This window comes from Panthera tigris, chromosome E3, assembly GCF_018350195.1.
Source record: "Panthera tigris isolate Pti1 chromosome E3, P.tigris_Pti1_mat1.1, whole genome shotgun sequence".
Taxonomy (NCBI): domain Eukaryota; kingdom Metazoa; phylum Chordata; class Mammalia; order Carnivora; family Felidae; genus Panthera; species Panthera tigris.
The window spans coordinates 7,266,860-7,277,922 of record NC_056675.1 but is presented as its reverse complement, the minus strand read 5'-3'; the positions used below and the strand labels follow the sequence as shown (position 1 = coordinate 7,277,922).

General features: G+C 52.1%; 1 protein-coding gene across 1 annotated transcript; it reads right to left on the bottom strand.

Moving 5' to 3' along the window:
• Positions 1–154: 154 nt before the first annotated feature.
• Positions 155–2,803, bottom strand: COPS6 (COP9 signalosome subunit 6). The gene is made up of 10 exons (XM_042972460.1): positions 2,723–2,803; positions 2,362–2,487; positions 2,020–2,151; positions 1,624–1,712; positions 1,466–1,528; positions 1,083–1,130; positions 891–1,005; positions 706–798; positions 524–624; positions 155–413 (listed from the first exon to the last, which is right to left on the bottom strand). The coding sequence occupies exons 1-10, from the start codon at positions 2,778–2,780 to the stop codon at positions 273–275; spliced, it is 966 nt and encodes a 321-aa protein (XP_042828394.1). The 5' UTR covers positions 2,781–2,803; the 3' UTR covers positions 155–272.
• Positions 2,804–11,063: the final 8,260 nt, after the last annotated feature.

The window sequence follows — 11,063 nt, the reverse complement described above, 5'->3', positions numbered from 1 at the left end:
TCCACCTGACTGGACGAGGGGTCACCTCAAGTGGCAGTGAGCTCCCAATCCCCGCAGGATGTCCTGCCCAAGCAAGGCTGGAACTAAGGGCCTCCTTTTAAGATCCAAGTTGAGAAACCAGCGTGGGGCCCAACAGAGAGGACAGAGCCATCGGAAGGGGTGCTGAGGGGCTGCTCCCCTTTTATTATTGACAGAGGTTTCTCTAAAGGGAGTGTAACACCCCTCCCCTGTGGGACCACTGTCCAACCTGTGCATCGTCCCTTCAAGCACCCTCAGAAGAAGAGCCCCCGCATCCGCCTGCCGATGCCTTGTCGATCATAGAGGACGTTGAACTTGTTCACAAACTGGTTCATGGTGTTGCACGTTTTGGTGATGGTGCCAAGGTAGGCCATGAGCCCCACGTCGTTACATTGCTGGGAGGAACAGAAAACCGGTTGCCCAGGGAACGGCTGAGTTCACTCCCACGTGCAGAAGTTCCATCCATCAGCCCCACCTCCCCACCCACCCGCGGTTTTACACTCACATCGTAGAAGTCTGTCTTGAACTTGTCCGTGCTGAGCACTGGAAGGCAGTGACACAGAGCATAGGCCTCCCGCAGGATCTCGTGATTAAAGGGGACCTCCCCTAAAGGCACAGAGAGACCGCATTAATGTGGATGCGGTCACTTCCCCAAGAGGGAGGGGAAAAGCGGTTCACCTGTCCTACCTGCTTCAGAGGCCTTGACGTATTCCAAGATGAGCTTGACCCGGCTGTGCAGCATCTTGATGGCACTGTGTTGCGCTATCAGGTGTTCAGCCACTGCAGGGAGACGGGGAGAGGCCAAGGTTGAAAAAGCACGTGACAACAGTTTCCACCCCAACTGCTGAAGGAGCTCCTCCAGCCTTCATTACCAGTGGAGTTCTCCCCGCTGCCTGTGGCTGTCATTCGGGCTACGTGGTCTACACCGATGCGTTCAGCTTCCTCTGTGGCCAGAGTGTAGGTCAGCTCAGCAAACAGCATTGTGGCCTGTGGAGTGCCAGGGGACAGTGAGAAGCAGAAAAAGGCCAGGAGCAATGTCTGAGGGTTAAAGGACCGGGCATTACCTCTCCATTGATTATATCGATGACAGACTCGAAAACACTGACGGGAAGCTGTAGGGAAGCAACGGAGAACAGCTCTTATCGACATCAAGCACACCCGAGCTTCCACTATATGCCAAAAGCCAGGCCGAGCTCTTCCACAGGTGTTCTCGTCTAATCTTCCCGAGGACCCACTGATGTAGGGATTATCCTCATCTTCCACGTGAGGCAAAAAACCAGCTGCGGTTAAAAGACTGACCCAAAGTCACACAGCTGGTAAGCGGGAGAGTTCACCCCAAGTGAAGACTTAAGCCAACAGATGTACAGAGAACAGGGGAGGAGGATAAAAAAATAGGCACGGTGATCGACAAGCACGACACAGGGAGCTCGGGATCAGTATTACTCACATCTGTGTGTTTGGTCATAGGGTTCAACTTAAGAAAGAGAGGGCTCTCGATTATCTCGCACACCTGGAAGAGGGGGCAGTGGACACACGTGTTGAAGGCCCATCTTTCTTCCCCTCACCCTCATGCCCTGCCCCAGCACGCGCGCGTGAGCATGTTACCTGCTTATGGACGTGGATGTCAGAGGGGTCAGGCGGCCCCCCGGTGGTGTACCAACCCAGAAACTCCAGCTCCTTGAACACCTGTTTGACTGGGAAGAGCCAGGGCACGGTGTATTTCTTGAAACCACCCTTCTGATTGGAAGCTCCTGGTATCTCCCCTCCCTGCTCAAATCCTGGCTCAATTCACAAGACAATTCACAATAATTAACCCCTTCTATCTTCTCTCATCCTTTACTTTGGGGGAATACCTAAATGTGCTCTTCTTCTGAGATCTGTTCAGCTACTCTCCTTACTCCCCCCTGCCCCCCACCCACTTCTTCCCAACGCATTCTATCTTCCCCACTCGCCTGCGTTTCTTACGCCCACTGCTCTCCCCCAGGTCTATTCCCCTCTCACACTGCTCCTCCTTGGTGTAGTAATACTCCTTGTCAATGATAATCTTCTCTTCCACGGTGTGGGACAGCAGCTCAAAGGAGTTCATCACCTCGATATTTCGGCCCTCCTGTTTCCCGATCAGAGCCCCAATCACTGGGGGAGGGAACGACACGTAAGAGGTGAGGGTTAGGAATCCGTCCCTAATCATTACAGCCCAAGGGTCGAGGTCAGTGTAAACCAGATGCTGGGGACACGGTGACTTGGGGGAGGGGGAACCGGCCCCAGCAAAGGAAGGGGCAAAGACCCCTATCTGGGGGCAGGTGACCAAGGAAAGGAGGTTGGAGAATTACGTCCAAGACGCACCCTGCATAGGCCGCCCCTCCTGGGAGCGCATACGAATCCAATGGTCTGAAATGTTGAGAATGACGAGGGGATGAAGAGCGACTGAGACGCTCCCCGTCACGCCGGAGGCCATCACGCTGGGGACTACTGAGGGTGGAGGAAAAGGAGAGCAAATGAGAGTCCGGGCCGCACGTTCTGCCTCAGAGCTGGGAGCGGGAGACGGCAGAGCCGGAGCCATACATCCCTCCCGCAGGTTAGCAGCCCAGGGAGCGGTATCGCCGTCCCGCCCCCTGAGTCCTCCATGGAGTACGGCGGGGGGGGGGGGGGGGCTTGTCGCTCCCCGAGGGGCGTCACCAGAGGCCGCCCCCGCGAGGCCCGTTACCTGCTGCATCCACCTCCATCCCGCTGCTCCCTCCAGTCCCGTTCGCCGCCGCCGCCATTTTCCCCGCGCCCGCCCGCCTCGGCCCCGCCCCCTCCCTCCCGGCTTCCGTAGGCCAGCGGCGCATGCTCAGTGGGCGCAGGGCCTCGACGGACGGGGCGGGACTGGCGGCCCTCAGGGCCGGAAAAACCCGAGCCCACGGGACTTTCAATGACCCTGGTCTGGCCTCTCCCGTGCAGCTGCGGCTGAGTTTTGAACAAATTACCTAACCCTATCCCCTTCCAACCTGACCTTCCTCGTCAGTAAAATTGGGATAAAACGTCCTAGTTCCTAAGGCTGTTGCAGAATGAATGAAAAATCATGTTACTGCCCTCAGAGTAAAATCCAAGCCCCTAACCACTGCATGCAAGGCCCTGCATGATCCGGTCCCTGCCTTCCAGACGGCACTGTCCTCTACTTTGCCACTTGGGCCCCGTGCTTCAGCCACATTGGCTCTCACGTCAGTTCCCTTCACTCGCCCACACATTCCCACATAAGGACCTCTGTCTCATTCCTCACTGTAACCTCTGTGACCAACATAGTGCCTGACACAGGCACCTAGTTTTTCCAGTGAATGAATAATTTGAGGTGGAGCCTGTTGGCGAGTGGCTTCATCTGTATGTCCAATCTTTTCTCCTTCCGCATACCATATTACCTACCAGGCTAGGAACATTCCCAGCATTTTTTTAAAGTTTTATGTGTTTTAAGTAATCTCTACACCCAACATGGGGCTCGAACTCACAAGACCCTGAGATCAAGAGTCCTGCGCTCTCCGGAATGAGGCAACCAGGAGCCCCCCGTTCCCGGCATTTTCTAACCCTTCCCAACAGCCTTTCAAAACTCACCTCTGGCAAACCAGCCGTTTCCAGGCCTGTCCCCACTCCTCCACTCAAGCAAGGTGTGTACACTGCATCTACCCCTCTTGCCGCCCCACAATTTGCCTGGCTGGCTCTCTGTATCACACCCAAAGTGTAAGCTCTCAGAAAGCAGGTGGAGACTACGGTCTTGACCCTGCAGAGCCCACTCCAGTGCCCATGACCAGTGGTACCAGGAAATGTGTTCTGGTTTATCACCTTCCTCATCTTCAAGTCCAGGGTTTTAACAGCATCTTAAATCCTTCTTTGTCTCTGTGTTCCCACTGCCACATTGCCTTCTGTAGTCAAATCCCTCCCTGCTTCCCTCTTAGAAAGACACCTGGGATTACACGTAGTGCCCACTGGGATAACCCAGGATAATCTCCCCATCTGAAGATCCTTAACTTAATCCTAAAGCCATGATAATCTCTCTGCTGAAGATCCTTAACTTAATCAGATCTTCAAAATCTCTTTTTCCCTGTAAAGTAACATTCACAGGTTCCAAGCATTAGGACCTGGCTGTCTTTGGGGACTATTGTTCAGCCTGCCACAGCACATGTGGGCCACTGTGGGGGAACTGGAGAGCAATGCCCTCAATTGAATGGTCATTGTCTTTGTGATCTAGAATTATGTCAGTCCATGAAGAGAATCCTGGTGGCTGAACCAGAATTAAGTTGGAATTCCCTAGGCTCCCTTTTGGCTGGGCTGTATCCAAAGGGTCTATCAACCAGGATGGCCTGGGGTAGCCATGGGAGGCCGGGGGAAGAACTGTCATACTCAGGAATGGTCAGGGCAGAATCTTTAATTTTTAAAACAAGTCTACAAAGCTCCCTTTCATCCTGACCATTACCCAAGAGATGGTGGCCAACCAAGAGGAGATGAACACTTTCAGGGGGCAGCCACGTTTAGCGACCATGACACCTTACTAGGGTCTGTGGATCGGGAGGAGGTGAGGGAGGTAGGGATAATTTGGAGGAGGCCATTCCAGCCCTTGGCACTCAGATGCTGTGGATGGTAGGGAGTGTGGAATGTCCATCCAACACCTTGACTGTTGGCCCATTGTTGGTTAGATCTGGGGACAAAAGGTGCACCAGATGTCAGACTGTAGATGGTCTACAAAGCCTAAAACATGACACATCTTAGTTTCAAGGGCCATAACGATGTGGTCTAAGTTCCATCAGAATAGACCAGGGACACTGGCATCAAGAAAGCCCCTAAAAAGTGTTGAAAGTTTGGTGGAGTCGATTTAGGAGGAGTGGGAGGGAGCTTCTAGGCAGTGTAGGCTTGATCAGCATTTTATATATCTTTCTTTCTTTCTTTCTTTTTCTTTCTTTCTTTCTTTCTTTCTTTCTTTTTGTATTCTTTATTTTATTTTATTTTTTTAGAGAGAGAGTACACAAGAAGGGGAGAGGGGAAGAGGGAGAGAGAGAGAATCCCAAGCAAGCTCCACACTCAGCACGGAGCCAGACGCAGGGCTCAATCCCACGACCCTGGGATCATGACCTGAGCCGAAACCAAGAATCAGATGCTCAACTGACAGCCATGCAGATGCCCCTTGATCAGCATCTTAAAAGTGCCAGCCTTTGAGACCAGGTCCCAACCTTGGGCACGCACATGAGTGACTCAGCTGTCAGAGCCAAGGTGTGTTTCCAAAGTGCATTGCCCCAAAGGGCATGCCTTTAATTGTCTCTGTCATCTTCAAGTGGCAAACCAAGCAGCCAGGCCATTGACTAACAGCCCAAGTCAGTAAAAGCTCAGTGGAATGCTGGCCAGATTAATGATGAGAACAGCTTTGAGTTCTCCCTGCTGAGCAGAGCCGTGACATTGGCTTTCAGTTTTGCGTCGCCGGCCCTGAAGCTGGGCAGCGTCAGCCACCCAGTGGACCCCATCAGGTTTCATCTAGGCTGGGCCATCAGTGAACCAAACCCAGGCATTTAGGGGAACTCTGAGACCTGAAGTTCCCACTGACCCATGTCTTTTTTTCAGGTGTTTGCTTCCAAAGCAGTGGTGCCATTTCTTCATGTAAAACCTCTCGGACTCTTAAATATACCATCTCTGTCTTACTAGGGAGACATTTTAGGCTACTCCCATCTTGTTAATCATCAGCTTTGACTTGATTCACCCCAAAATGGGGGTATGAGGCTGGAGAGTTACAAAGCCTCCAGAGTCTGGAGTTCTTCGGGAGCAGGTGCGCCCGATGGCTGTGTCCCACAGGTGGCACTGTCACCCTGAGAAATGGCTTCCCTGGGAACACTGGCCCCGTTTTTTGAGTAAAGCTGGGATTTCCCTTTCTCCTTCGCTTGGCAATCTGCATGTCCCACTGTCGCCGTCTACCTACGTCTACCTACGTCTACCTACGGCAGTCCCTGAGTGGGAGAATCCCCTCTAACACTTAAGGGACTGGAAAATTGCGAGCATATGACCCACCGCTTCCTACTTACATGTTTAGGTGTAGAAGCAGCAAAGACATCAGGCCCCACACAAGATCACTGCAGCTACATTTCTCCAATTGCAAACCTTGTCCAGACCCCATCTGCTGAATTCAGGCTCGTCTTCCCCTACAGAAACAAGGACCGAGGAATCTAACACGTTCTCAGTGGCTACAGCGACAACCAGCCAACCAGTGACAATCAGCAGGAGACCACACCAATCCTTCAGCCTGAGAGGGCAGGGTCTGGTGGAGGCAGAACAGGTGAAACAGAACCCTCAGCCTTCTTTTTTTCCCCTGGCATCAGACTCCAAGGTCAGCAGCCACTATTCAGTACTGCCTCCGCCGTCCTGGGGAGGGGTGGTACCTCCTGGCTTTCTGTGAAAAGCTCTGTTCCTGAGCTTAGTTTAGGAGAGCTGCCTTCCCTCAGAGACCTGCGGAGGATTGGGAAGCACCTTGGCTCTCGAAGTAGCTGCTGGAGCCGGTTACCAGCTTGCACAACCACACTCCAAGCATGGCTTTGGGGACAATATCTCTCCTGCAGTTGGTGTTTCCTTTGGGAGAGATTCGACCATGTTCCTGCAGCCCCAGCCCTACAGGACACCTGGCCCGGAAACTGTCCCATCTCTAGGCTTCAGGGCCATCTACACCCTGGATGTAGGGGGTAAAACAGAGCTTTAACCCATCTGGCTGGATGCTGCCTTCGCTGAGTGACACCCTGTGGGGAGGGTAGCTGGCCTGTAAGAGCTGGGTCCTGAGGGCAAGGCGCTGTGCTTGTCCCAAGGCCAGGCCGGGAGCAAGGGACCTCTGCTCCAGCCTTGTGCTCAGGAACCCTCACCAGCCTCTTCCCAGCGCCCGGCCCCTCCTGTCCAACATCCCAGTGCAGGACCCAAGAGATGCCTCTAAACACTCGGGAAGCCTGGACACGTAGAGAGGGAGCAGGCTGAAGCTATGGGGAGGGACAGATGGGCCATCTGGACATCTCTCTGCTACGGCTCTATGGATGTGAGCATTGTGACTGGGGACCTGGATCCCAAACTGAATGAGGGTGATACTCGAGCTAGTTTTTAGTTGTTATTGGAAATGGATACATGATTCCATAGTTCTCTGTCACCTTTAAACCAAGTGCCCTGAGACTACACAGGGATGGTCTCTGCAAGTCGTGGAATAAGAGGGAGGCATCTTTTTTTTTTTTTAATTTTTTAATCTTTCTTTATTTTTGATTTGGTGGGGGGTGGGGGAGGGAGAGAGACAGCACAAGCCAACTCATGAACCATGAAATCATGACCTGATCTGAAGTTGGATGCTTAACTGACTGAGCCACCCAGGCACCCCAGAGGGAGGCCTCTTAAATCCTTACCTTCTGGTCAGAACTGCTGTGCTGATTCATTTGGATCATCGCTCTACCATGTACATGCCCATGGCAACAGCTGCTCTGGGGAGTCACGGTGTTAAGTGCTTCCTGCCAGTAGTCAGAGGTTCCTGGTCCAGGAGAGTGGTTAGTGCTACAATCCAAAGTTTCATCAGTGCTTATCACTTAGCCTCTCCAGACTAAGTCCAGTGAAAAGTGGGGAAGGGAGGGTGATACGGGGCACAGAGAGGTCGCAGAATCCAAAGGCAGGATCCAAGTCAGCATCGGGGCTCATGGGACTGCAAGAGACACGGCTGCTGTCTATGGAAACTGGCCCCACTTTCTCCTGTGTGTCCAAACACGAGCCCCCTCTGCTCACTCGTGAGCACCCACACAGGACCACAGGATCCTCTGGAGGCACCGTCAGGGGCTCAGCCACATCTTGTCTGTAAGGGGGCTTCACTAAGGCTGGAGGGACAGAGGAGATAGACTCATATCCAGGAGCGGTTCTCGGTGATGGCCACAGGCCAGGGGGGCCTCAGCTGGGATACGGGGGCTGGGTGGGGGCGGCTGGCAGGTGAGGTCACCTCACTTGACAGTATTTTCAGCTGTGGCAAAAATTCATGTGGGTTTTGTGCAAATGAAGTTATTCACTTTTGGAGAAACGGCCACAGCCCCTGTGCCGGCATGCCCTGTGAGCGTCTGTGCGTACGGATGCGGCCAGGCTGGCGCCCAGAGCCTCGCTGCTGCTTTTCGGTGGACGGAGCGGCCCACCTACTCCCACAGGTCACCTCCCAGTGGCCGCCCCTGGCTGTGGCCCTTCCACGTCTCCACTGCTGCTGCTGCTGCTGCTGCTGCTTACCCCCCAGGCGTGCCGTCCAGTCTTGGCTGGTTCCTGCAAGCCACTTCTCAGGGACTAGGGGTAAGCTTCTTCCTCCACAACTGCAGGTAAGGAGATGGTGGGGATGTGCAGACCTTCTGAGTTAGGTGAGAGGTCAGGAAGTTGAGATAAGTCAGACCAGAGAGCCTTGATTTTCGGTGAGGCAGGAGGCCCAACGACGGTGAAGGTCAGGGTTGCAGAGGACAGGCTTCCCATTAGGGGCCCGGCCTGGGCGCCTGGCACGGGGTGTGGTGAGCAGAGCCGCTCTTGGCACCCGAGGGCCTAGTGGCGTCTTGGTTGTAGGGGAGCGGAGGCAGCAATGGGAGGAGGAGGTTGCTATGGAGATCTCGTGGCGGTAGAACCAAGAGCACCTGGCAAGCGATTAAATGCCCAGGACGAGGGCCACGGAGGATCAGAAGAGAGAGGAAGTTGCCTCTCAGTGCACGGGATCGGCTCAGTCTACTAGTTCCTGCAACTCTCGAACTGCTCACTTTTGTTTTCCAGACTGTAACTCCTAGGGTGGAGGCTCATGGACCAATTCATCTTTGTAACTCCATGGAACCTCAATCAATTAGAAAGTTAACGATGCTTTCTTTACAGATTACACTCTTCTGGCCACTTCCAGGACTAAATGGAGAGTGAACACCTTATCCTCTCTCAGTCCATCCTCCCGGACAACGAGCTGAGCTGTGTGTGTGTGTGTGTGTGTGGTATTGGGACGTATGTGTGCGTGTGTGTACATGTGTGACCGTGGTTGTGATGGTTTGGGTGGAGAAAGTGCCTACACGATGTGGAATTGCCTACAGATGACCAGCTGGCTGCGGGTTACAGGAATGGGCTGGAGGCCAGCTCCTGAGACGGGGATTTTGTGACCCGCAGCCGACATGGAGCACTGCTGAAAGTGACTGACTCAGGAGGCCTGTCCAACCCAGCCTGGTAACAAGGCCACTTGTTTTCAATAATATGGGCCCAGAGGGGGCAGTCATGGGTGGCTCTGTGAGAGACATGGCTCCCTGTGCAAGGCAGGCAGGGGCATCTGGACAGTCGCCTTGGGCCAGTGCTGCATAGAGCCAGTGGCCTGAATGTCGTCTGGGCTGGGCTCACCACCCAGCTGCACTACCTGGTTCCTGATACAGCCCAGAGTGGCCGGTGATAAGGATGGGGTGCTGGGCACAGGGGACGCCCAGGTGGGATGGACCGCAGGGTGAAATGCAGCAACATGCAATTGATTGAACACACTTCTAATAAATTGGGGAAAACTGCAGAAACCAAAGTATAGTTTTTAGATTAAATAATAACTTTTCCCAATTTAAAAATAGGAGAACTGAGTCAAACAATATTTCCTTTAAAGTTTTTTGAGGAATGTCAATCCATATTATATGACAATATATCACACATGGCTTGATCCAAGGAAAGGTCTCATCTTTTTTTTTTTTTAATTAAAAAAAATTTTTTTAATGTTTATTTATTTACTTTTTTCTTTTTCTTTCTTTCTTTCTTTCTTTCTTTCTTTCTTTTTTTTTTTTTTTTGAGAGAGAGAGAGAGGGCAGAGTGCAAGCCAGGGAGGGAGGGGCAGAGAGAGAGGGAGACACAGAATCTGAAGCAGGCTCCAGGCTCTGAGCTGTCAGCACAGAGCCCCATGTGGGGCTCGAACCCATGAACTGTGAGATCATGACCTGAGCTGAAGTCAGATGCTTAACTGACTGAGCCAACCAGGCGCCCCTCTCATCTTTTATTTGGAGTCCATTTCAGTGGTGGTTGAGTGGCCCATGGCACCACAGTTTGTGTCGTGGCCAGGCCGGCACAGCACTGGGCAGCATGTGCAAAAAGAGCCTCATCTGAGAACGGGGCCTCTAAGAACAGAACGCAGGCCTTGTTCTCCAGAAAACAATTCACTGGAAATTAACCAAATTCTCTGCAAAAGTTAGTGGATTAACTTGATTTGTTTGAAGAAGCATTTACAAATGTCGTCAAGTATAAGAATCCAGCAAAAGATATTAAAGTATAAAATGCCGACTCCAGAGCCTCATTTTGCACAGCAAAGGGCTGCCTGTGATGTAAACTTTTCTCCCTCACATTCCAGCAGCACTGTCTGCCTGCCAACCAGAATGTTAACCGCAGGCATATCATCCATCTTTACTGGACTCCTTTCCCAGTAAAGAATTTATAATACCTATTCTGAAATGGTGGTGGTGGGGGAGTTCTTTTTAAGTCTTTGATTTCTGCTATTAGGGTGAAAGTATAGACATGTGAGGGAGGTCTGGTTGCCACAGACCTTTGTCCCAGCTGATCTCCCTCCATTCCCCTTACCTTACCTTAATTACAGGGATTTTCCTCCCTAGCCAACAAGGTCAACAACCCTCACGGCCTTGGTTTCTTCTGTGAATATCTTCCTGGTTAATGTGATATAGCAGTGACACCTCAGTCAGATTAAGCAGAAGAGCTTTGGGTTCTGTTTCCCCATAGTTAGAAATAAAAGGCTGATCTCATCTCAAATTCCTTAACTTAATTAGACCCTTTTTCCAAATAAAATAACATTTACAAGTTCCAGGGATTAGGACTTGACCAAGCCTTTGGGTGGCCATTATGCAACCTACTACAGTAGTATGTCTTGATTAATGGCAAGATCATTCATTCATTCATTCATTTATTCAAAGTAGGCCTCATGCCCAGCATGGAGCCCAACATGGGTCCTGAACTCACGACCTTGAGATCAAGACCTGAGCTAAGATCAAGAGTCAGACTCTCAACCTACTGAGCCACCCAGGCGCCCCAATGGCACGATCACATTT